Genomic DNA, 27,627 nt, shown 5'->3' with positions numbered 1-27,627 from the left:
GTCTGACAGTTACAACACAGTGTTTTGGAGGCAGGAAGGTCCTAAGTTCAATGGCTAAAGTATCACCACAGGCAGTTCTCTTGACCTCTGTGGTACCTCAGTCTGCTAAGCTGTAAGGCTGGCTTCCATGGAAATCCAGATGTTGCCTCTGAATTAAACTGTCCTGAGTAAATAAGTTACCAGAAGGACTGCATATCTGAAAAATGCTTTAGCCAGAGGTTACTAAAGGATATTACTAATGACAGACAAATGAAGAACATCAGAGAATGCCATATTTGTAGATACTTCAGCCAAGGGTATTTTCTATGTAACACTTTCAGGAAAATAAATAATGAGGTTTTTGCATTGTTAAGAATTAAAAAAAAAAAAAAAAAGCCACAGGTGCTACTGTTTAATGAAAGCTAAAATTCTTTCAGAAGAAGCAAATCTATAGTGGCAGCTCTCAGTCATTTTACCAGGTTATTAAAGTACAAATGAAATCCCATGCAGTCTGTCCCGAAAACCACAAACCTAAGGGGCACTGATGAGCAAAATTTATGGAAAAAAAATTCAGATGGCTAGTAAACACTTGTTCTGCCCTAGGTAGAGCATGAATAGATACCAAGCTTGAAATAGATCCCTAAATAAATAAAACAAACACAAGCTGCAGAACAGCTATGAAAGCTTCCAGCAGGAAATGTTCCTAGTGGTAAACTCTTTGTCCTGATGTGGACACACTGGTTTGTGGGTCTGGTAATGGGATGGGAACAGGTTTGCTTCCTCTGAAGAACAGTTTTGGGGAAAAGAATGGCCTCAGAGGGCAAGAGGTGATGATGGCTGGATGCAAGGAATAACTGCAGTAGAGGGGAAGAGGGGATGATGGCTGGATGCAAGGAATAACTGCTATGACAGTCACATTTGTCCACAGCTGTGCACTCTGTTACGCCCCATATATAGGACCTGCATCTTGGACCAAACCACAGAAGGAAGAAATGCACTCGATGGTGATCATAATACCAAAGATAATGGGCAGATCACTGAGTCTTAGGATTATGTTTTCAAGTCCACCTTCTAGCACAATTTTTATTCTCGTTTTTGTTTTCTTTTTCTTTTTATATCTCCTTCCTTCAAAAAGCAGAGTAGCAAGATCTTTGCCTAGGATGGGTTGCTACACTGGAGTGGGATGGAGCTTGGTCTTCACACTTTTCTTTGACACAAGCAGCTTTGGTTTGAACATAGTGTCTAGAAATGAACAGGGATTTTGCCATTTTTTTTATTATGTGCAAAATGCTAGGAATGTTTAAAAGTAACAGTAACCAAAGTAACAGGGAATAGGAAATAGGAGAGACATTTATCCCCTTAGAAACAGCTTTATTCCCCTTGCATTTCTACAGGAGTATAGACGTTTTCTGTCTGCTTTGGCACCACAGGCAACTTTTTCAAACATCAGGAATTTTTCTGTCTTTTACAAGGGCCACATATACTGGATGTATGAGCAAGAAAATGGGCTTCAATTTTAAAACACTTTACCAATGCTACCAGCAGGACAGTGTAATAAATATGACATTCTCCTGAACAGGACAGGTTGTAGAAAAAATACATTATTTCACAACACTTCAAAGTAATTTTTTTTTAATTTTGTTTTGCAACTAGTTCCTGCTTGGTCAATCCACTCATAGAAGTGGCTGAAAAATGTGGAGTAGGTTAAGATGAATGTATGTGTCACTTGTACTCCCCTGGTTGGGAGATAAGTACAGTTCAGCATGAGAAAAGAGGCATTTTTATTGCAACAGTGATTCAGCAAAATCAGTCACAAAGGACCTGATCTAAAGTCCATTAACATCCATTTTTTCCACTGATTTAATAGGCTTTTAGTCAGATCTACTGCCTCTTCTACAATATCTATCTCCTCTGATCTTAGAGAAGATAAGCACAAAGCAAAAGATATGCACGCTGCCATGAGGGTCATGTGCACTGATCAGCCATAGCATATGCCATAGGCAGAATTTCATGTATCTCAAGCTGACATCAGGAGCAATTTAGAGTTAGAGGAGAGTATTGAATAACAGCCTTTTAAATACAGTAATTATAAGGCCTTTGAAACAAATACTGGCGTTGTGATTTGGGGAGCCTGAGGAATTTAATCAGCCATTCTTGATCTAATTGCCAGTGTGATTTTCACTCTATCAGATGTGAGTTGTAATTGGTTTTGAAAAGTTTGACATATGAGAGGCTTCTGGACTCTCCTTACTTAAATGCTTTATTTATTTTACCAAACAACTTTCTAAGCAGAATATGTACCCCGGTCTGAAACTCCCACCCTCTTTTCTAGGACACAGTGAAGTAGATGCTGAAATGCCTGGAAGAATAGCTCTGGAAAGCTATCAGAGCTAGTAAGGTCTGAGGTTTTGATATTTACAAAGAGCCAAAAAAACACTTTCTGCTAGCATCCAGTATTTTAATTTTAATGGAAAGAAAAATGAATCTTTGTCTTAAATCCCACAGTAGAAGGACAACTTCAGGAAAATGAAAGGAAATGCTTCTTCCCAGAGTGGAATTCATTGCTGCAGGAAACACTGGAGTCAAATACTATGTCTGGATTTCTACAGGACTGCAGTGGCACTACTAATAACAACTGTAATTTCAATTTATGAGCTCAATCCTGCAACAATAGAGTCCTTGCAGGATCTGGGCTTAGATCTGCAGATTTGCTGAAGCAGGAACCTGTGCTCAGACTTATCTGTGTAGACAACAAAAAGGGATAAGAAAGGCTGAGCTGCCACAGGTGTTGTGGGAGGCTCCAACAAAACCATTAAAATATCAGTGGGCTTTGTTACCTGTCTCAGGTAAAAATACTCCTTTTTAAGCTGAGGAAATTGCAAGCATAATTTTGATTCAGGGGTAGCGCATCTCACAGTCTTCTCTTTCTGCTAAATTCAGCATGCTGCAGGGACTTTGGAAAGAGCAGCAAGTTGGTCACATTGAGGTCTGATTATGGGGCTGAGCCTCTTCCTCTATGGCTGAAAAAGGGCAAGCGCTTTCTGTCAACAGAGGAGTGCAGAGAGGGGAACGTAAGGAGCTGTAAAGAAATGTGATGCAACACAACCTGGGCCTGATCCAGAGCTCAGCAGAGCCAATGGAAAGACTCGTAACAAGTCCTGGATCCTGCTCCAGAGGGATTGTAACTGTGCTCTGCAGAGGGCCCAGGACCCACCTTCACTGGCTGCACAGCAGGCCCTTGTCCTTGTGCCAGGGAGAGGCGAACCCTGTCGAAAGGTTGTTTGTTATTGTTATTGTCATTGTTGTTGTTATTATTGAAAGAAGTATTTTCACAGCAGTGAAGGTCAGCTACGAATGATGACTCACTTTCACCGCAGATCTACACAAATAGCATGTGCTAAGATTACCATCTGGTATAACAATCTACATCACAAGACACCACATTTCCTGTTACCCAGGGTAAGTAAATTTCAAGCATGAGGGAAAATTTTAGCAAGTTTCCCCAAGTACCTTTGCAGAAAGAATAATGTGGCTTACACAGAGGGGGGAAGAGAAAGGGAAATTATGAGGTAAATGCTATTCCCCTCCCTCCTGCCCCCTCATCTCCCAAGAAGAAAAACATATTAAGTTTGCAGTTCTCATTTCTATCGTATTTAAAAAGTCAAATCTATGTAATGAATACCTGTCTGGAAGGAGTCCAGCGGGATGCTGACAGCCAGGCTTTCTGGACACTGTGTGAAATGGAGGGTGTATGTTTCACTCTCTCTCTCTCTCCATCTCTTTTTTTACTATTTATTTAATGTCAGGACAGTGCTGTATGTGCAGCCATGGTGAAGGACACTGGATCTCAGCAGTGCTGACAATGCTCTCGCCCCCACCCACTGGGTCTGAGCTTGTGCTGGGAGCACAACTGGGCCTGTGCCAACCTGAGGCACCCCAAAAATTGAGGAAGGGTCCACTTCTTCCCTCTGGTGGAGTGTGACTTCCAGATGTGGGCTACCCATCGGCCCCTCTCCTTGGAGGTGCTAGGTGGGCAGCTCTCCAAGTGAGGCACAGATGAAAATACCAAGATGAATCAAGCTGGTGTATTTCCATGGATGGCAGTGGCCTGGCTGTGGCAGCAGCTGAGAGTTTTGTCCCAGCCGGAATGGCACTGCTGGCAAGGAGGAAAGAAGCTTTCTGTGGCAGTGCTAAGCCAACACATGCCAGGTGCTAAGGCCTGGCAAAAATTCCTGGTGCCACTGAGCATTGCTTTTCCTCCTCTCTCCATCCAATTTGCCTTTCCCATCACCCCTGTGGGAGAAGGGGCTGTGTCCCTGCTGGAAGATCAGCCCAGGGCTAAAGCCATGTCCCAGGGTGGTACTCCATCCCTCTCCTCCAAGGTCCTGGTCACCTCCCAGGAGCTGGCTGCTGGCCAACCTGACAAGGGAGAGGCATGGCTCCTCCTCCAAAGAAGCTCGCAAAACCAGTGGCCCTTGAATTTGGCAGGAGCTGAAAGACCTGAGCCTCATTAGGAGAAACAGATAAGTCTTTTCCAGACAAAACATAGGTGAATAAAACAAATAAATAAATAAATAAATAAATATGAGCAAGCCACTGGATGCCAGAGGCGCTGCACATGAGTGAGGCGGCTGGGAATCCCCTTTGGGATGCTGGCAAGTATTTCTTTGGCTTCAGGGAGTTCATGATGTCTTTTGCTGTGACTCAGTGCTGTTCAAAATCAGCTGCAGACACAAGTCCCAGCAAGGATGAGTGAGATTTCATCTCCTGCATCTTCTGCTCACAATTCAGACAAAATCCAGGCACCTGGGAGGAGGCGTCTTTCTGACTGTTTGTTTGTACACTAAGGGCTGCAGCCCTGGTGGAAATGCCAGGAGACAGGCAGACAACAGAGCAAGAAACACAGAGATAAAGTGAACATAAGTGCCCTTTTTTCCCAGCCATGGGCACCCTTATTGCCTTACCCAGCACATCCTTTCCAAATTTGCTATCCAAAACTCCCCTTTCTGTGACTGACACTTGTTTTAAACCATCTCAGGGGTAGTGCTGATGCCTAGCCACGAGCACACTTCCAGCAGGAGAAGTTGGAGCTGCTCTGTCAAAGCCCAAGACCATAGTCATTTGAGGAGAATATCTTTTTAAGTGGCAGGAATTGTCTTGGTTTTCTCCACAGCTTGAGCTATCTATGCCTCAGTGAAAGGGCAAAGATTCGCTCTTCCTCTTCCTCCATGTAGGTCTAGACCTGCTGTCAATGCTGGCAAAACAACTGCTGCTGTCTGAAATAAAAAAGCAGTAAGTAATGCAAAGATCATAAACTGAGACCTGCAGAGCCTGCTTGCTCACAATTTTAATCACCAGCATAACTGACAAAATTGGGATGAATATATTATATAAACTGGCAGACCTTTACTTATTGCTTTCTGAATCTCCATGAAAACTGCTGCTCTGTGGTACCAAAAGGAGAGATCTTCCATTCTGTGTTGGCCATGTAGTCCCAATAACCTGAAAATGCAGGGACTGCATTTCAAACCATGTAAGACACCAGCCAGCACACCTGAGAAAAGACTCAGTTGTTATAGCTGGATTAGAGCAGACCATGTTTTTTTCTACCCTATAATCTAAGGAGCTTTAGGAGAAACTTCAGAGAGCAAAACACTCTCATGAGCTGGTAATATACATAAACTACAGTAGTGTTCCCTGTGACATGCAGCATCCATTGAATACAAGATAAAATACTCTGGTGCCCCAAACCTACACCCACCCAAAGTCAGGCCAACAACAATTTTGCTTCTCTCTCTGTTTTATTGAGGCATGTGCTGACATAAATCAGACCTCTCATGAAATCACTGGACTGAACTAATGCAGCAAATGGAGACCCAGGTCAGTGTGCATCGGGACAGCTTGAGATGTGACACAGTTGTGTGCAACTTCATATCCTAGTGGGAAAAAAAAAGCTCTACAACCCCAACTAGTTTTATAATATGTCTTTAAAGGATGATACACTGGACACCACAGATGGGAAAAAATTTAAATCAGGACAAGGGATGTTACATTTGCTGTAAGGCTCAAAACTGGGAGTGGGGACTGCCTTTTAAAAGATATTTCCTTAGTTTGTAAAAACTTTGCTTAAACCCATCTCTCTAAAACCTAGCACCAAGAGTACAGATTTTATTAGTAACCCTGCAAGAATAAAAATGTGACTTCAGCATTTCTGAGTTATTCTTAACATATGAGCCATTTTCTGGAGAATCCAAACCTTTGATCAACTTTATGAGAAATACCTGTGACAGAAAGAAAACATTTAATGAGACAGAGATGTCAATTATAGGTTTTCGAGCAATTTTATACCCAATAAAATACATATAAACCAATACAGTTTAAAGTGTATTTTATCATTCTATAAATGTTCTAAACTATCCTTTTCAATATTTCAACTTTTTTTTTCCATTTATTTGTTTCAAGGCATGAAAGAGAAACTCTTTTCAAATGTTCATGATCTTTCACGGTATAAGGCAAAACAGAACTGCACAGAGATTGTAAATTTCAAACTAATTAAACACGTCTGCATTTTTTATTTGAATCAAAATTTGTTCAAATGGATAAGTGGCTGATGTTGATTTTGTGGGTTTTGTGATTTGCTTCTTTTTTTAATATTCTCCTTTACTGACCCTTATGCTTCAGGACTTGACCCTGAATCACCGACATTAAGAAGGAACATATCTCTGACTTTAGAGAAAACATGTTCCTATGTCAACATCTTTGAGAGAAGATTTTAGACATCCTTACTTACTGTTGATGTCTGTTTTTAGGTGTCTTACAGTGCCTTGGTTTTTAAAGAATGCTGAATTCCAGTCTCCTGAACTACACAACCATTATGTGTCTTGAAGGCAGCCTTTCCAAATATCAGTTTTGGTAAATCTTGATCCTTAGATGACCTTGAGTTTTGCAAAACTGTTCCATCAGAATGCTAAGAATCTCTGATTATCAGTATAATAAGGAGTAGTAAAATAACCTACTTTAGCCATTTAAAGCTCATGTAGACCAAATTCTACTTTTTTCCATTATCAGTTCACTTTGACTGAGAAAGAACAGGATGTTTCCCTTATGCAACTAGACAAATGTCCTGGACAGACAAAATGTTACAACTTCAATTAAACTTAGGTACTCAAGCAGCAGACAGGCTAAATCCAGCTGCTTTAAAAAGGTTTTCATTCCTTTGCAGTCTCTGAGCCTATCTGTAATACCTTATGCTTCCATTTTGTGAGGTTTCTTGCAAAACATATTAGCCTCCGTAAGAAATCTTCAATTCCCATGGAGAATTACATTTCAAAATGATGCTCCATGCTAGTAAGCAATATTTATTCCTGGACTTCCACATATGGCAATATTTATCTTCAAAGTTTTCCTCTTTGGCTTGTAGGCTCGTTTGCAAACCAGATGGTCTTGTGTGGCCTAATTGTAAGATGATTTGTTGTGTGATTCAGTAGCATTGTTTATTTGTACAGTGGTTTGATGGAATCTGTAAACTGCATAATATTGTTTTACTGTGTTTTCTTTTATGACAGAGCCACATCTTGCTCTGGCATTTATGGCGGCAATTATAATTAAATGTAGTTCTCAAGATACTTTGATCTCTGTTTGCTTGCTGCATTAAACTAGTAACATAAAAGCACAATATTTCTTATTTAAGCAGTTAAATAATGCTGGATTTGAAGGCTGAGTGAATGTATCACATTTTATCTTAAACCCCCAAAAATACACCAATCAAACAAATAAAATGTTAATTGAATGCTGGAAATCCAGTGCCCATTCAGCAGTCTAAACTTAATGATTTATTTGGAGCTAATCATAGAATCACAAACTGGTTTGGTTTGGCAGGAACATTCAAGATTTTGGAGTTCCAACCTCCCCACCATGGGCAGGGATACCACTCACTAGATCAGGTTGCCCTGGGCCCATCCAGCCTGGCCTTGAACACCTATAGGGACATCCCCATTTTAACCAGCCCTTTTCACTATGGGTTCTGCAGAGAAGTCTCCTTTGCTTTTTTGGGAAAAGAAGAATTTGTCTGTATTTGATCATCACATACGGTTAGTTGTGTTCATGTAAATATTCCTTAGCTAGGTGCAGTATTGCATTTTATTTAAATGGTGTGCTCTGTCTCACCCCTCCAAAATGTACGGTATATCCCAAGCCTGTGGTCCTACCCTGAACCATCCTGTGTCTGTAATCCCATTGGCATGTCTGATTCTGCGCCCACTTTCAATCTGCCTCTTGAACCATGTGAGTGAGACCAGCCACCCTTTTTAGCCTTTTCCCCCCTCTCAGCCTTCCTCTCCTCTTGTCCCTTCCCTCCCCTAGGCTCCCCCTCCTTCCCTCTCCCCCTTCCCCGCTTTTCCCTCAGTAGCCATGCTGTTCCCGGGGATGGGATCCCCAATAAACCCTCATTTAATTCGCACCCTCAGAAGCTGTGTGGAGTCTCCTTTCCTGCCTGCTGCTGCCAGCCAACTCACAGCCTAAGGGGCCCTCTGGGGACTCCCCGGGGTACCCCCCCCCCAGCCAAACTACAACAGCTAGGAATATATTCAGGTTTTCAAGCCTATAAACAGATCTAAAGAGCTTTCTGGCCTTCCTGCTCTGTTTCCACCATGAAATGTACCTTCTGTTTAGTTTCTGGAAGCAGACTTGAAGAGGGATGACTGTGACTGGAACCCAAAAAACATTTTGGAGTATGGACTCCAAGATTAGGAATTTGGGATGTTTCTTTCACTTTTAGGAACTCAGATTCAAGCCAACACATTTTACTCAAAGTCATGTGTGTCTCCTAGCTATCAATGGTGAATGTGGCAAACTGCTGGACAAATTTCAATGCTGTACACTTTTTCAAGAGATGTCAACATAAGACATAAGCAAATCAACACCACTAATTCATGGCATTGATAAAGAGAGAGTCAGGAGACAGGCTGCAGAATGAAGAGATAAAAGAAACAGATTTGTCCTTTCACCTTTGGAAACAGTTCCCTTAAAGCAAGCTGAAAATTTTTGGTATGGATTGAGAATTATTTTAGTACAAAGATGGTCAGCATGTAATCTTTAGTCAGTAATTTACAACACATTTGGAATAAATCAAAAGAAGCACAGTGTTCTAAACAAATCCCCTAATTATTCCAGCAGGAAGTATGGGTGTAATGATGATTCACATGAGAAGTGTTTGATTGACCTTTATTTTTCATGTAGACATTTGCTACTTTCATCCCTTTATACAAACACATTCTGTGGCAGATTACCCTTGAAAAGATTTCAAAGGAATAAATCAAGATTCAGAGACAGACACATACCACCAAACAACCCAAGTGCTTGAGGAAGCTAAAACTAGTCTGTGATGAAGCTACTCCCACGCAGTGCCTGGCCAGCCTAGGGATGTGTCATCATCTTTTGTAGTGCCTTAAGAGTCACTGCTCTTGCACTTTCCTAAGCAGGTCTTTGGTAAAGAAACTCCTTCTGCCTGTTTGTCTCTGGAGATGCAGGGTATGATTCTTGTTCTTTGTGGTCACTTTTTTGCTGAATGAGATTCCTTCATGCTTACAATTTCTCTTCAGTCAGACAGTTGAACACCAAGACATGTCTGAACTTAGTTTGTCTTCTGCATCTACCTTATTTTTAAAGCCATTACAGCTTTATTCTCTTGTCAAGTTGCCACAGCTCAGCAGTGAATAAAGGCCCAACTGCCAGAGAGAAGTGCAGCTAAAAGCACTTTTAAGAGGTGTCTGTCATCCCTTTTCCATTAGCTGGTGGAGAGTATTAGCAATGAGGTGTTTGCCCTCTTAATAGAGATAGGAAGGGGAAGGGCTCTTTCTGGAGAGGCTTCCCACTAGGACACTTACACAGGTGGAGCAGTTCATGCTGCATTTCTTTTTTTATGGGAAGAATATTGTCAAGGCTGAAAAGAGTTTAGATGATTGGCTATTTATTTTTCCTCTTTTCTTTTGTTTTGTTTGTTTGTTTTTGTTTTTTCCCACAAGAACCTGAAATCCTGATGTTTTCATTCTTAAATTCCAAAGAAGAAAGGTGACAGTTGTTTCACTTGTAAGACATTGCTGCTGTATGCCAGAGGCCTGGGGGGAAAGCCTTTCGTCTGAAAGGAGCATATTCTCCATTGAAAAGCTACAAAGCACAAAGTTTCACTCCATGGCCTGCTTTGGTAATTCTGCAGACTCAAGTAGATGTTGCTGTGTTAATTCAACACAGCTCATGGTTTCATGTTTTTCTTTACAGTCAGGAACACTGAAAATATGCTTTTATGTTTTGAAATGAAGATATACTCATCTGACTGTGACCCCAACAAACTAGAGCGCAAATTACTGAATTCTGCTCTCAAGCTGAGCTGTGCATGATTGAAAAGTGTAAGGCAAATATACTTACCTGTTACTCTCTGAAGTCAAAGATATCTCTGAAGTCAAAGATAAAACTGTGTAGACAAATTTATCTCTGGGCTGGATTCCAATATCAAAAGGTCAGACTGAAAACTATTTGAGAGCACTATAAGCAACTGAAAACGATAGTTTTCCCCAGGCTATAGTTATATATTACACCCATGCAGTAAATACAGCACAAGAATTGATTCCAGCATTAGAGAATGTTATTTTCAATGCCGCTGGATGAGAGAAAAATGGCAGCAACACCTTGCAAAATATACCAATCCAAATGATAATAAGATCAATTTCCTTCTCCAGAATACTGCCATGCTCATCATCTTTCTAGATTTCAAATATAAGCTCCAATGTACAATAGAAATGTCTTCTTGCAGGCTACTGAGTTTGAACACTGGCAATCAGTGTTCAAACACTTTTACAAACACATATGCTTTGTGTGAAGGCTCTAGTAAAATAGCAAACTCAGCCTGACTATTCTTAGACAAATAACTTTTAAGCCTGGTTTGTTCCCTGTTGAAATAGTTGTGCTGTAGTAAAGCTGAAGTAAGAGAGCTGGGAATAAGACCAGTCAGTTCAACCCCGTTGCCTCCAAAAGTAATTTCCTGCATCCAGCAATGCAAGTTACAAACTCAAACTGCTATTGTGGAGTAACCCAGAAGAGAATCAGTCTCTGAAATTTCCTTTTTTCCTCCCTGGGGCCATGCAGCAAGACTGCTAAGAATACACATAGTGAAGCTGTCCAGAAAGTGCAAAGTTACTTAGCAAATAGGAGTGGCTTATGAATACAGGAAAAAAACATTGCAGCCCAATGTAAATTTTAAAGAGGTCTTTAAATTTATATGCACTACTTTAATCTATGTATCCACAGAAATGGATCAAACATGACTTGATTATTTCCTTTTTCACTATGTATATTGTTGTTTGCAAGACTGTAGATGAGGCACCACACTCAACCCCCCTCACCCTGGTGGAATGGGGAGGAGAATCCAAGTGACACTTGTACATTGAGATAAGAACATTTTAATAGTTGAAAAGAAATAAAATAGAATCATAATGGCAAATAATAATACTGGCAATGAAGCAAAAAACAAGTCATGCACAATACAATTGCTCACCACCTGCTGACCAATGCCAGGCCTCCTTCCTGAACCCAGACTGGCTGCCCTTCCAGGTAACTACCCCAGTTTATACACTGGGAATGATGTTCTGTGGTGTGGAATATCCCTTTAGTCATTCAGGTCACCTGTCCAAGCTATGATCCCTCCTAGTTTCTTTTACTCACCTCCTCACTGGCAGAGCCTGAAACAAGGGGAAAAAATTAGTCCTTGCCCTAGGATAAACATGACTTAGCAAAAAGCCCAGAGCATCAGTAAGTTATCAACACTATTCTTATTCTGAACTCAAAACACAGCACTTTAACAGCTATTGAGAAGAAATTTGCTTGAGCTAAAAACCAGCACAATGGGGTTTTCCTCTCTGCAACACATGACACATATTTTTGTACATACATATTTATCTGAGGATAAATTTCCCATGGCATTGGTGAGAGTCATGGATTCCTTCTATATTGCTTACAGTGGGAGAGGAGGTCTGATCAGTGAGAGAGTTGTTTGAATGAGTCCATGAGTATCTTGTGGAGATCAAAACACAGCATTTTTGCATCTACATGGATAGCGCACTGCATTTGACGTCCCTGCTTTGTGCACAACCTGCAGATCATCTGGTGTGTTACAGCACTGCTTTAAGGGATCAGAAACTAGAGAAACCTGGGGGTTTAATGCTCAAGATCTCCTCCTCAGTCCTTGGGATACTTGCTGAGATTTTGACTATTTGATAGACACCATCTGTTACTGCAAAGCAGTGGAGGAACTTTTAACACTAAAATTAAAGATAGAGGCCAGGAGAACAGCAAGGGGTGCTTAGCTACAGGAAAAGGTAATTAAGGTTTTGTAAAAACTCATTTAAATTGTCTCCTGAGTGCTAATGATCTTAAAATGCATCAATGACTTTCAGTTACTCCTAGGTAAATTCCTACCTCCCTAAAGATACCCCTTTTCTTAAAGCATGAGAAATGGGAATGGCCTGTTGTGCTATGGAAGCAGTCCAAAGCAAAAAGAACAACAAAAACTAGTCCAGTTTTCCTGTGGTGTTATGTAGGGACTATACTTATGCTGACAAAAACCTTCTGTTGTGTTCATCTTTCCTGCTCCTCTGTACCCCAAGCTTGTGTACATCAGTTGGCTGTATCTGACACTCAGGATCTCCAGTGATTTACCTTTGGTGTTATACATCACAGCTGGGTATCACAGTGAAAAAATGTCAGTTCATTTTCTTATTTACAGTCTTCTGGTTTGGTTTTGTGGGTTTTTTTTTGTTTTGTTTTGGGTTTTTTGTTTGTTTTTGGGTTTTTTGTTTGTTTGTTTGTTTGTTTTTGGTTTTTTTTTCCTTTCCTTTTTGTGTGTCTTATGGTAACTGAGGGTTTCATAGAAGAAGCAGAGGAAATAATATATTTTCAAATACCTCCAACTGCAGCTTTCCCTCCCAACTGTTCACAAATTGATCCAGACCACCTCTTTGAGAACAGGTTACACACTGCAGAGGAATGCATAACTTGCCCATGAACTGCTGCATATTTCATCTTGTATTTACATTTTTCCAAAGGGGAAAAAAAAAGAACATTTTTTTTCCAGATAAAGATATTTTCTGCTTTTTATGGATGAAATCAGTCTGCATATCCTTGGAGACTACCAAGAAGTTTACACTAGGAACTGGAATGAAGCCATCAATTCATTTCATGTGGGTTCCATCAGATGGCAAAAACCCATCTCATAGTCCCCACATTGCTGGTCTTTAAATCACTGAAGAATGAGGTGACCTGTAACACTCCCGGCTCTCTGGGAAACACCTTGATGCATAGGGACATTTTGACTGTTTCCAACTTGTTGTAGTTCGTTTTGGAGGGGGACACCCCGGGGGTCCCCGGAGGGCCCCCTAGGCTGAGAGTGCACTGGCAGCAGCAGGCAGGCAAGGAGACTCCACACGGCTTCTGAGGGTCATGATTAAATGGAGGTTTATTGGGATCCCATCCCCGGGAACAGCATGGTTACTGAGGGGGAAAGGGGAGCCTAGGGGAGGGAAGGGACAAGAGGGGAGGAAGGCTGAGAGGGGGGAAAATGCTAAAAGGGTGGCTGGTCTCGCTCGCAAGGTTTAAGAGGCAGATTGAAAGTGGGCACGGAATCAGACGTGGCAATGGGATTACAGACACAGGATGGTTCAGGGCAGGACCACAGGCTTAGAATATACCGTACATTTTGGAGGGGTGAGACAGAGCACACCATTTAAATAAAATGCAATACTGCACCAACTGTCATTCCTATGAGTAGCAATTATATTTATGTGCCTTTCTTCTTGGGAGAAAAATAGAAGACTGAGCTGTGTAGGACTTGCATCTGGCACACTCAGAGCAGCTCAAGTGCAAAAACTTCAGGCATATTGAGCTCAAAGCCTAATACACCCCAGCAACAACTTTGCTGATAAAGGTTTGGTTACAAACCAGCTGCAGAGATTGGACCTAACGGGATTTCATAAAAGTGATTCAGGTTTGAACCCTTCTTCAGAGCCCCAGCCACTCGATTTTTGATCAAATATGAACTCACATGCTAACATTTTTGTTGCATCCATCTCTAATTATCTGGACCAAACAGTATGTGAGAGCTCATGGTGTACTTCATTGAACAACAAGAGACTCTGGTCCCCTTTCCCGTTTTTATCTTCCTTGTTCCCTTTCTTGTAGCAAATATTTTTGGAATGAGTTTGTGAATTATTAAATCAGGACCTGCCTATAGTATGTGCAAACAGTGCTGAGACCCAAAAATCAATGATCACTGCCATCATCTTGGTTTGGCACTAAAACACCCCATTTATAAGAAATACTTGTTTCTTGGACCACCATATGGTTGAAAAAAGTTTTATACCCTAGGGGTTCTGTATTAGATTCCAGCAGGTTACTTCATTAAATGAGCATATCAAATTTGATTGGAAGTTCTCATCAGCTTTCTGTTCCATTTAATTTTATTTTTATACAGATGAAGAAATTACTGTTACACCCATACCCACTGACAAGCCAACTACATTACTTCACATCTACTTTATAACCACATATAATTACATAACCTCTTGGTTTATTTTCTTCCAGAACTCATGGCTCCTCATAGAATCTGTTCTGTCTGAACTAAGAGGCAGATTTTGGCCTAAAAAACAGTTTTCAAGACATTTACATGGTTTGGATGTTTTTCCTATATTGAATATTCCACATTTATTAACCACAATTTGATTCAAGCACAGTAAGGGCTTCACTGATACAGTCTAGAGAGGCTGTGTTAACAAAATGAAGACAAGCCCAGCATACTCTGCATAAATCTCATTATCATGGCAGATCTTCCATCTTTTCAGCCCCATGCTATAAAATCTCTTTTAGCACACAGCGTTCCCTCCACTTTGTTCCTCCTTAGCTACAGGCACCATGACCACTTTCTCACCTACAATTTCCAATCAGCATTCCTCCTCAAATACTGACTTCACAAATACAGCCGACAGGGTTGCAAAGTATTCTCATCTTAAGGCAGTGTGAGGGCTTCTTTGGGTAAGAATGAGGCTGGCAGATTACATTCATGTCAAAGCACATAGCTGGGTAGCTAAAAATAGAATAAAAATTGGCATCTGGAAAATTTTGAAGGACTACAGTTTTATGCTTGTATAAACTCACTGAAACCAATTACGGCTGGAGCATAACCATGGTGGACTCGCCCTAAGATTGTTTTTAATGCTCATCCCAAGTTACATTTTTAAACATATTGACAGACCTCAGAGTCCATTTGTTATAATTTATCACAATAACCCTAAAAAATCTGGCATAAACATGCTCGTTCATTCAAGCCAAGAAATGCTATGCACTCCTTTGATGCTGGAGAAGGCACCAGGGAGAGCAGTCCCTGTGTCCTCAGCAGTCCCTGGTCTGAAAGAATTTTCACATATAATTTCATCAACTTTAAAAGAAGTGATTTAATCCTGAAGTCCTTCGTGCCATTAGTTTTATTTATTCAAGTGACTAGAGCCTGATAAAGAAGAGCTGCAATTCCAGGCTCCTTAATTTGCTTAGATAATGCAATTGCATATTGCAGAGTGGATGGAAATAGACAACAAACTAGGGAATCCTATTTTATGTCAAAAAATACTTCCACGTGCCACGTGTCAAAATAATACTTCCACTGCTCCTGGTAAACTGATATAACTGAGGCAGCTGTCTACAGACCAAGACATCCACTAGAGTGGCTGAGGGGAGAGCAACCCCCTGAGCAGATATGATCCAACCTCATTTTGGATGGATGTTCTTCTCAGCCTGCAGTGGACCACATCAAGGTCATGCATGCCAAAATCCCACACCAAATCAGGCTTTGCAGGTATTTTAACATTTCAGAGCTGAGGAATTGCCTGTGCTAGAAGAATACTGCCATACGAAAGCAACAACAGCATATAATTGAAATAATTTATTTACCACTAGAGCACCACAAAAACAGACATACAATGTGTTGAAATACAGAGTAATCAATCAAAGTACAACACAGCTGTCCTTTAAGTTCCTTCTTTTTTTTGCCTTTAAACCATGCCAACCATACAGTTGTATACTGTACAGTTGTACTGATGCTAAACACATCAGAAGGGCTGTCCTACCCCAACCAGCTGAGTGCTATGATTCTCCCTCAGCCCCAGTCAGCCCCTTGGGTCTGATCTTTCCAGATGCTGAACATTTCCCATCAGTTCTCAGGGACTTTGCTCAGGCAGTGGCAGTGGCAATCACCTTGCCAAAATAAGGCCCCACAGCACAAAGTCCTTGAGCTGGTGCAGACCCAACTGAAGATCATTTGAGGGGGATTATGCATCAGACCTGAGAGGTGCTAAGGAGTCACATTACCCCACTCTGCAGAGGGGAATTTCACCCATTGTAGGATCAGGCCTAACACCCTTGGCCATTAAAGGGAAATACATGCCTAATAAACAAGAAAAAGTAAATTGTAGGAGCTTTAAAACAGAGAATTTCAAATATTATCAGTGCATTTTGAGGAACACTAGACATTTTTTTTAAAATTCATTTTGGGGCAATGACTTACAGAAATAGTGTTCAATGCTTAGAGAAAAACTCCAAATCCAAGTTCAAATTTTCAGCTCCATCCAGCACACAGTGAGTATAGTTGGACAGCTATGCTATCTGCCATCCCACTTTTTCAAAACTGGTTTGAAAGCTGCATTCCCATATCAGAGAACTTCAAAAACATTTTTAAGTTTTGTAAAATGTGCTCATCCTTGTCTTCTCTCCTGTCCAACAAAAATACAGTTCTCCTACTGAACCTGATAAAACTAATTTTGCTGTCGTTATACAGCAAAATCCAGAGTATGTATTACCCTGAGGAGTTTCACTGAGTTCAGTGCATCTTCTCACTGGAGTTAGTCTGGCTCAAGCAAGTGTTAGCAGGACAGATTCTTCACCTGTTCACCTCAGCTCACTAAATAAATCAGAGGTCTAACATACCTTCTCCTCCTGAGCCAGTGAGTGGGATTAGATCATCTCTGGGGCTATGTTCCTATCTAGGCAATAAGCACAGGCTCCACAGAATTCCTGAGGAGCTGCCTGTGCAAGCCACCATGGCACCTCAGTTTTGCACCAGTATTCTACTGAAGTCAAGAAACTGCACTTCTTAAAACTGGAACTGACAATACCAAGCTCAGGAGTGTCCTCCCAACACTGCTCAGGGCAATGGCAGAAAATGTCCCTCTTATCCAAGTAGAATGCTTGCACTGCAGGTTTCCAGCTTTGCTCTGCAGAAGCATCCATGACATGAAATGAAATGTTTGTGCCTTCTAGTATCCTTTTTATTCTTATTTAGGTTGGGGATTTTTTTTAAATGAAGTATGCGATGTATTTTTTTCTTTTTTCTCCCTCTACAATATGAAAACAACAAAACCCTAGGAATTCCCATGCTCCTTTCTTGCTTTTTCAAAAGAAGCTTTAGCGTCAACTCAATTGAGAAAAAAATTGGTAAATTTGCAGAAATCAAGGGTCTGATCCTGCCAATGCTTAAACATACCCCAACAGCCTAAAGGACCCTGCTGCGCCACTGCAGAAGTCAAAGGCAAACCTCTTTTACCTGCAGCAGGAGCAGCCCCACAGAGGAGCTGCAGGAGCAAGTTCCCCCATGCCAGGAGGAAACATCGAGTGAGTGCTGCTCCTGCTCCCACCATGTGCAGGGCATCGCCGCAGCAGCCGCTCCCTACAGCCTCCTGCAGTGATGGATGTCATTCTCTGCAAGGGTTTGCCTCACCTCAGCCAGGCTGCGACACCCCTTCTCTCCACACCTTGCTCCCTGTCCATCTGTCTGAATGTCTACAGCCAAAAGAAAATGGGAAAATGGGATGACCCAGAAATCTGAACCGCATTGCAACTGCAAGTGTTATGAATGGCAACAGCTGGAGGAGGAGGGGAGGAGCAGGGGGAGAGATTGCTTTAATCCATCTTTTTTTATAAAACAGAAAAACAAATGGAGTCAGGTAGCTTATGTCATAATGATGAACAATATACAAAGCACATGTATAGCAATTATTATAAAACATGTATTTGTAGTGCAAGTCAAAATACAGGGACTCTACTCATACTGGCCAGCTAGAGGGAAACACATGATTCTGAATGATCAAAAAGAGCCCCAAATTCAAATTCAAAGTCATGAGAGCTGACAGTATTACAGAGTACAAAAATATGGTGAAAATTTACACATTAGATATAAAGTACGTAATTTTTTAATAGTTTACAAATAGAGATCTACAGATATGTTTCCAATTCAGCTGGCTTTTACTACCCACCTACTGTAATACTCTAGGTATGGTTACATATACCAAAAGAACAAAAAAAAATTCCCATAGCATAGCTATACAGCAACATATTAAGGTCTGAAGATTAGACTAGTACACGTTAAATATTTCACTGGTTTACTAAACTGACATTTTAAATCATTTACAGTAAAAAAAATCTTATAGACTTGTCTTTGAGACTGAAACAGGGTGTCCTTTATTAGTAAATCATTCAGTATTTAAAACAAGGGTTTGAGACCTTACAACAAGTCTCTCTAGGCAGCTGGCATGAAAAACAAGGTATTTTAAAGGCAGTTTGTCAGTAATGCAACAACTGATTTCTATTTTAATCAAACTAAACTAACCATTACTTTTCTGATTCTTTTGAGCTTGTGTTCCTTTAGGCTTTATATGTATTTCAAGCAGCTTATTTGGTCTCCACCTTGTCCACATTGGCTGGTTTTCGTTTTCCCAATGGTGATACCGAAATGTTCATTTGATAGTTTTTATACACAAATAAATAATGCACTGTTAACTCTATAGCTAAGAGGAATGACTAGGATGCCTATTGCATAACAATACAGAGAGATCAAGTAAGGCACGGGACAGATACAGCAACTCCACTTCATGGGATTTTCCTGTTTTTTTCCTTTCACATAGTAACACTAACAAATTTCTTCCAGTGTTTATTTTTTAAAAGGTTTCTTTTTTTCTTTAACTTTGCTTCTTGTCTATCTCACACTATGTGTAGGTGAAATGTAGGAAAAAGCCTTCAATGTTTTGCTTCAGATGCCAGTTTAAAAAAAAACAACAAAACAAACTTTCAAACAGTTCAGACTAGTACCGCTTGTTTTTTCTTCTTTTTTTTTTTTCTTTTAACACTGATGAACCCAGGTTTTTATTTTTCTTTCTTTCTTTCCTTCTCACTCTCTTCTTCTTTTTTTTTTTCTTTATTATCTTTATTTTTTATAAACACATGTCATGCTGTTTCAGGGATATTCTTTAGCTGCACTTGCAAGACTTTACAATCATGTTGGAAAGCTGCTCAATTTTGGGTGTTTTTCCAATGTAGTAGAGGATGGTGAGGGGTTCCAAATCCTGGGACACACAGCACGGAGAGGCTGAAGCTTCTGGATTTATAGTGTTATATAAGCTGAGTACCTAGAAGGAGAAACCAAAAAAGAGAGATTAAGGCAGCTACCTCTGTTTTCTGCATCACTTCCTCCCACAGCACCTGAGAGAATGCCCAATGAAAATGGTATGAAGATTCCTGGATTTTAGGGGGTTTTTATACTTTTCCACTTCAATCTAGTGATCACAATATGCCTGAATTTCCTAAGGTTTTGTCCATAGAGTTTTAAGCCTCAAAGCAGGTACCTGGAGTATGTCTCTAAAGTGCTGCCCTTTGAATCAACAGGCACACCATATTTATGAGTACAGAGGAAATAGAAAGGTTTTTATCTGTTTCTTCAGGTTGCCATTTGCTGTTTACAGATTTTGGATTTACAAGTGACTAAAGAGAAGAGAGACCTCTTCAGAGCATAGGCACCCATCTTCTTTTACTCTCTGGCTATGTTAATTAAGTCCATTAATGCCACCCTGCAAGCACCAGGACTCAAGGTGCAGTTTTTCCTGCTGAGAGCCAGATTCATACCACCTATGTCACCTTGGATTCCTGTGCATGGTTCTCTGCAAGGGAAGATTGTAGGGTTAGCCACTGATGATGCATAGGTGCTCCTGAGGATGCCATTAATGCCTTAGCCGAAAACCAAGCGACCTTTTCCACACAACATTTGCAGCTTAGACAGACAGAAAATCTGCAAGGACAGCAACACTAACTACTTTATTAGGCAACTTCTGGCTCCTTGGGCAATTATCCAAACCACGTATTTGTGACCATGACAGTTACTCTTCCTCTTTCCTTTAAAAACAAGTGCAGCTCCAAAATGTGTACACCATTACTCCATACCAGCATGGAAACATACCTTATTTATACCTCTGCCTGCTGATATTGCTAACAGTACAATGTCACAGACAGTGACAGCTACAAAGGGGTCTGTAAGCTCAGGATGAACTCGGTATCATGGTTTTACCAACCTAAAGGAACTCAAGCTGTCCCTTGGGCACGGCCAGTTCTCCCAGCTGGCTGACACTGATCTGTCATTTTAAGGGAGGCTTGAAAAAGGGGAGACATCATTCTTAGCATGGACGGTGAAATTCTTACTTTATGACAACTATGATGCAAATGTCTGTCTCTTGGATTTACTGTCTAGACATCCTTAGTGACAGCTGAGAGGAAATTAGCACTTCACAGCAGAATACTACTCATCCTAAGGCAGTTGGCTAAAATACCACATCCAATCCCTAAAATAAGTCCCATCTCAGACAACTATGATTTGGTTCTTCAACATCCCATACACAAAATCCCTCCTACCCATATAAATTTTCAAAGTCTTTTGAAAGTAAAAGGAAGACAGCTATCAGTATTGTATGTCATAAAAGTAGGTGATGACCAGGTGGTACAACTCAGCCCTTTTGTCACTCTGAAAGTGCCTCCCTCAGTGTCTTTGCTGACCAAACTCATTGTGCCGTCTTTCACTCATGTCGATACTGAAAGGCCTTTTCCAAGCCACCTCCAAAGGCTACATACTCACAAGACGTATTCAATCCAACCATGTGTTCATATCCAAGATATCAAAAGAAAGTAAATAAATAAATAAAATAATTAAAAAATAAAATAATAAAAAATTAAATAAATAAAATAATAAGAAATAGCAAAAGAAAGTAAATCTCTGGGCCAGTACATTTCACACTAGCTTGAAGCCATGTGTGAGTTCTTCTCACATTTCATCATCCTTAGTTACTGAGACTAACTCTGGACACTGGTGCTGATGTCAGCCTCAGGAACATAGTTCAACCTGCAGTTATAAAACAGAAGCTGAAAATTAGCAAATCCATTACTTACTCTGCTGTGCTGAGTATCTGAGCTCCATAAATATGGGCAGGCTCCTGCACAGAAATTAGCATGGTATCCTTTAGGTTCATGAATCCATTTCCATCCAAGATCCCTCTTGAAGTCAATATAAAGTGGACGCAGACAGCAATTATCCTGCACATTCCTGGGAAATAAAATACAAACATATCAGTCATAAAAAAGACAACACTGGGAATAAAAATAATCCGGTTGCTTCCTCACTGAATGATCCTTTACAGGCAGGCAGGTCTGAGTCACAAAAATTCTCAACTAAATCAGATCAATAGCAGCTTATGCTGTAACTGAAATTACAGTTATTTCAGGATGCTTGGACATGGCAGGACTTGCTCATACAGACAAAGCTAATGGCTTCCCTGGAGAACTACTCAAGTGTTTTTCTCCAGATCCTACAGAGGAGACTCTGAGTAGGCAAACAAAATGAAGGTGATAATTTTGCTCTAACTATGGGGCTAATGCATCTGGGAATCATCCCCGTTGGAACTGAGCTTCTACTGTCTAAGGCCACAACAATCCGCCCCTGTCTCTGTGGGACTGGAGACCGCTGGGTAGAAACCTACTGCACACAGACCCCAGGTCTGAGAATGAGGGTCTGCATTCTCTATAAATGCCAACTGTAAAGAAACATTATAAACAACTGCATGACTCCTCCAGTCTCCCACCACTGTGCAAGAATATTGGATGTGCAGGCATAGTTACCTAAAACAATAGGCAGCATCTAGAGCACGCTTCTTCCGCCGACTGGGCTGTTGCGACTCAAGTCTGTAGGAGGGTAACAACATTAGCAGAAGATGTGGGGTCTTCCCACTGTATTTTTTCCTATTGGACTTTAAAGCTTTCACATCACCACTGGAATATGTGTAGTCATCAATACCTTCAAAAAATACATTTTGGTGATAAACATTGTGTTGCTTTTTCTTCACAAATTAAATAAACCATCTCTTAAAAATAATCTCTCAGAAACTGGGCCATGATGGTGTCAGCCGGGCATGTTTACTGGGGAAGTGGGGCCAAATTTCAGCCCAAGATGCCTAAGATACCCACAGTTCTCATGTTAGCTATTGGATCAACCCTCCCACATTCACATCTGTTTGATGGCATTTCAGCACATTTACCAAAAACGTTTAAAAGAGTAACAGAGAAGGCAACCTCAGTCACTGCATTTTGCGCGTCTTGGCTTCAAATGCCCCAAACAGTCATTCTCTTGCTCCAGTCAGAGCAGTACTCCCAACTTTTAACACGTATGTTCATTTTAAAACCTTTTAACACACTTAAAGATGCTTTGGATACTTCACCTTCATTTCCCACTCTTACTTCTATCCCACTAGTTTCCTCCATCACATTAATTTCTTTATGATACTGTAAATTCCCCGTCTTTCATTGCCAGTTTATGTAAATCTGCTAATTATCCCCAGAAAGTCAGTTATTCTAGTCTCTTCCTTTATATGGGCATGGAAAAGACATTTGATTAAAGTATTTCTTCTTGAAATGGCAATCTATGGCCTCACATTCTGTATTCTCTTTAAACACTAACTGCTTTACTAGCTTCTTATCATGGCAATAGCACAGACAAGAGAGTCAAGGTATTGGCCTTTCACAGGAGTCACATAATGACTTTTGTTAACATCCTTTAGAAAATTAACCTCCCCAACCAGATACTACCATCTAAATGGAAAAAGATACATTATTCTTTTCTTAACATACACAATTCTAGTGACCAAACACCATACTAACCATTTTTTATATGCACACAATGGCTTTAATTATATGTACAGTACATGTATTTACTTACAGGAAAAAATTCCAATGCAGTGAAACAACGGTTAGAAAAACTTAATACTTCACAAGGAATATAGCCAAATACTTGGATCACAAGTGAACCAAATCATGATACAGTTCAATAAATGAGAACTTCAGGAACAGAATTTAGGTTAAAATTGGTTCTAATACAGCTATAGATTCATGTGTGCCAGTGGATGGTAATTGTATTACAGTCAATTAAATATAATTTCTCTTTTGTGAAACTGAAAGTTTAATGGCTTAAAAACACAAGAGAGCTTATACAACCTTTGCATATTTAATCCATACCATCTTGCCTGCTGTCCATAAAGTGCACATATATTCATAACTCTCACTACACAGTTTTTTATTTTTTAAAGCCCACTCATTCCAATCTTTTTGACTAAGTCTGACTCATCGCAGTACTAGGATGGAAAGCAAAAGGTTTATTTTGAAAATATTGAGCTATTTTCTCATTACTGTCCGATAGTGGATGGCAAACTGTGCAAGTGTCTTCACTAAATCCAAGAATGTATATATATCCTGCGAGCATCCTGCAAACTGTAACACAGACTTTTAAGGACATCAAAACTGCATACATGGAATTAGACAGTTTTTTCATGCCTTGTGATTTTAGAATTGTTCAGATGATATAGTGACTTTAGTAAAATTTCCTACCAGCTGAGAATCACGATTCTCAAATGAGCACATTTTCAATCAGCTGAATGTCATTTAGAAGGCAGAAAGAACTTTTTATTTCCCTTCTCAATTAGTACATACCAGAACATTTTAAAAAATTGGAGTTTTTTTCTTTAATTACCTGCAAATCTTGCTTCAAGCTCCTCACTTTTATTTGGGATGATGTAATTATTGGAAGGCACAAAGGTACAGCATGGACAATGTAAGCTTATCTTAAATCCAAGATTCCTGTCTGAAAAACATAAAAGTGAGTGGAGTTGGTTTTTACACATGGAATGACTCTGAAATACTCCTGAGTTAAAGAAGGAATAGCTAGGACAGGAATGAAGGCAAAGAGCACTTTTTGTCACCTCTGTGATGGAGCCATTCATGTACAGCCTCAGTGACATCAAAAGACAACCATTCTCCTTCAGCTCTTGTTTTAACTACTTTGCTATCGATATAGCGCTGTCCTGGGGATGATAATTCTTTAGATTTTAAAACCTGAAAGAAACAACAAATAAGATTTCCTACAGGTTAACATTTACCTGGTTGCTTTTAAAATGGACCACTAACATTAGAAAACAGCACAAGAAACTATTACAGTCGAAACCTCTATGAAGCAGTTGAACATTCATGCACATTTTCAGAAAGAGTCTTCTTAGGGTGTCTAAGGAGAAGAACACTATAAAAATATCCTAATGAAATCAGCTTAGGGTCCCAAGCAAAACACACCAACACATATTCCTTAGTGAGAGAAATCACACAGAAATAACTGCCCTGAAAACCTATCCTGTATGACAAGTGCTGAAGAGATCACAGTAATCATCAAAAGAAGCTATTTCACCTTTTTCAGCAATACTTATACTGACTAGAGCATAAGATGCCAAAGTCCAGGCTGTACAATGTAGTCTGTACACTGAAGATATTACATTGCTCCCCTACAACTAACCTATGGTATTGCCTTATCCATGCTTTTAGCCTTCCCTCTGATTTCGGGTACTAATCGTACATTACACAGATAGCCATGCACAGATTTGTGCCAACAGGTGAGGCTGCTTCCATCCAAACTTTGATACAGGCTGTCGTTGTATTTTTGTCAAATGTTTCAGCAAAGCTTCTACTGACCAAGCTATAAAAAATACCTGAACAAAAGTGTCACGGTTTGACCCTGGCACAACGCCAGGGCCCCCATGAAAGGTATGTTTCCAAAATGGTTACTGTGAGATGTGACCTGCAAACAGAACAAAGCAGGCTCCAACTTGGGGATGGAGGGAAAAACACAACACTTTATTAATTACAATATCTAAAAAGGAACAGACACAAAACTAATAATGAAAACCCTCCAAATACATTCCTCCTCCTCCCCTCCATTTTCTCCACAGAACGAAATAACACCATAGATTTCCACCCCCTCACCAATGGCCACAACAGGTGCCAGTTTCAAATCTGGCCACTGACTGGTTTGACCACAACTTTTCCAGAAACTCACTTCCTGGTCAGACTCCGACAAAAAGAAACCCACGCCCTGCATAACCAGAATTTCAAGGGTCCACAGTCCTCCTCATCCCAGGCAAACAATTCAGTGAGTGCCTTCCCATATACAAGCATAGCCTGCTATTATTTACCTAACTCTAGGTAAATAAACTAACTGTAAAATAACTCTAGGTAAAAACAGTTGGACTTCTGGCTGTTAACAGCTGGTTTCTGGTTTTCTGGTTATTACTCTGTTGATAGTTTTGTGATGAAGGGAGCTGGAATGCCATACAACATTTAGTCAACTCCAATCAAGATACCACATGGTAACATCACTTTGCAACTTTTGGCATGCCAGCTGTACGACTTCGTATTTTGTTTCGGGTTTTTCCTCTCTTTAAGCACCCAAGTCCATCTCCAAATGAGTAACTGACAATGTCTCATTGTTTCCTCTTATTTCTCAGCCCAGAACAACCTGACATCTAGCAAGCACTGCTGTAATAAAATCATGGTGAAACTGCATAACACATGTAAAGAAAAGTATTTCAAAAGAAGTGTGAAACTATGTCATTGTGATAAAATCAGGCTTTTAGTAATTAAACAGGCTCAGATTCTGTCCAGCATGTACAGTCAGCATGTAAAGTCTCTCTGTTTATTGCAAGGCAGTGCTGGATCTCTTATAGGCCAACAGCATGGCTCCTACAATAACATTTGTCTTATGAAAAGAACAGCAACATGACAGGCTCTTCGTCTTCTTTCTGATCAACATATTTAGCAAAAAGCCATAAGAAGATCTTGGTTCTAGTCCAGAAGATTACTAAGGGTCCCTGGTAGGCGATGCTGAGTTCCCCAGTAGAAACTAAGGGCACACTAACAGTGAATACTGGGACTCTTTTTATGAGGTAACCTTCAAAGTGTCTGAACAACTGTTTACAGAGAGTCTGGCAGCAGCAAGGGGACTACCACTGCTCAGAAGTGCCAGAGGGATGAGAGAATCAGTAATCAATGCTGGGAAAGTCCCAGAGAAGTACAAATATAACTTTGCCTTCCCTTTGGTCTTTATCAGGTCAAGTGTTTCTGAGGATGTAATGCAGCTGTCATTCTGCAAGGATGTGTTGGGGCTGGGGGGGTGTGAGGCAAATGGGACACAAGAACTTGGCTCATTTCTCTTCCTTTCTGCACAGTCATATCTTTCCAAAGACTCCAGAAACTGCATGCCTCAGTTTTGGCAGTGATGTAAGGACTAAAAGTAAGTAATGTGCCAAAAGCAATCTCCTGATGTTAACTATAATTGGTCTTAGACATATTCTGAAGACACAGCTGTGCCTTGGTATCAAAAATAAATGTATTTATTGCAGTCTTTATCCCAACTGCTACCAAAAGATAGAGTCAAGAGCTGTCAATGTGTACCTGGAATAAAAGGCATTTGTAAAAGTACAAGAAATCGTCACTGCATGTATCCAATGGTCCAAGGAAAATCCATCCACACTTAAGCTGAATGACAAGAAAATGTTTCTGAGCTGTATGGCACTGTGGGACAGGAATGGATACCATGGATTAAAAGAGGTAGATATTATCCATCCCATGGTACCTACAATGTCTGAGAGTAAAGTTTCTCTCCATGTTTTTATGCACCATGTTCAGGAAGAAAATTATAAAGAACAAGGTAAAAAGTCACAAACTAAGTATAAGATAATTTCCACAACTGAGACCATAGGTTAAACAGGCACTGGCAAGTCTTAAGCAAAAGGCTGATAAGTGAGAAGAGTGTTATACTTTGTGAAATTAACTTCAATCGCCTTCTCTTGGGTTAAGTATTGTTATAGTGTTAGGGTGATGTATGATCTTAACAAACTGAGTACTTCTTACTACTTGTAAGCAAGAATGATCTTCTAGCCTCACCATTTCAATTTTCCCCTCTTTTTCTCTTACACTGTTGCAAGTGGGGAAAGCTAATGGAGGATAAAATCCTAGACTGGATCCTCAGAGTCCAATTTCTCCCACAAATAATCTGATTAATCTTTTCCTACACTGCTTTTTATTTCCATCCACACTGAAGCAACTGTACTCTATATGGGGGTAAACAAAGGGGCCTTTTTGTAGGAATCTCTCAAGAAATTTTTACAGCTACAATATATTCTTCAAATGAGTCTTCCAGAAATCACTCCATGAAATAAGCATTTTAGGTTCTCTCTGCCACTTCCCTACTTTGGTTTGCTTCTTTTTACTTTTTTTTTTTTTTACTATTTCTGGTTTTAACCTTCCCCATCAGCAACATACCTTTTTCTTCCAATACACCCTCAAGCCTGTATCCTCAATGCAAAACTTTTCTTTCACCATTTCCAATCCTTTCTTCCTACTAGATCAACTAATGTAGTTTCAAAGAAGAAT

At 40.2% G+C, this 27,627-nt stretch overlaps 1 protein-coding gene across 2 annotated transcripts in view; it reads right to left on the bottom strand.

Annotated features, from left to right (window-relative positions):
- Nucleotides 1-15,943: 15,943 nt before the first annotated feature.
- The window catches only part of TGFB2 (transforming growth factor beta 2), a 61,200-nt gene continuing 49,516 nt past the window's right edge, over nt 15,944-27,627 (bottom strand). Inside the window, exons 3-7 of one of the 2 annotated variants that reach the window (XR_005626395.1) lie at nt 24,132-24,264; nt 23,903-24,013; nt 22,003-22,065; nt 21,277-21,430; nt 15,944-19,472 (exon numbers count right to left, since the gene is read on the bottom strand). Coding sequence is in view for 1 of the 2 variants with exons in the window: in XM_039697979.1 (XP_039553913.1) it covers nt 19,314-19,472; nt 21,277-21,430; nt 22,003-22,177; nt 23,903-24,013; nt 24,132-24,264 (732 nt within the window). In the remaining variant the exon portion in view is untranslated. Of the gene's footprint in view, nt 19,473-21,276; nt 21,431-22,002; nt 22,178-23,902; nt 24,014-24,131; nt 24,265-27,627 lie in introns of both variants that reach the window. The other variant, XM_039697979.1, reaches the window with a different exon arrangement.

This window comes from Passer montanus, unplaced genomic scaffold (genome assembly GCF_014805655.1).
Source record: "Passer montanus isolate IOZ18808 unplaced genomic scaffold, ASM1480565v1 scaffold12, whole genome shotgun sequence".
Lineage (NCBI taxonomy): Eukaryota > Metazoa > Chordata > Aves > Passeriformes > Passeridae > Passer > Passer montanus.
The sequence above is the reverse complement of the archived record's forward strand: the minus strand, read 5'-3'. Positions and strand labels throughout refer to the sequence as shown.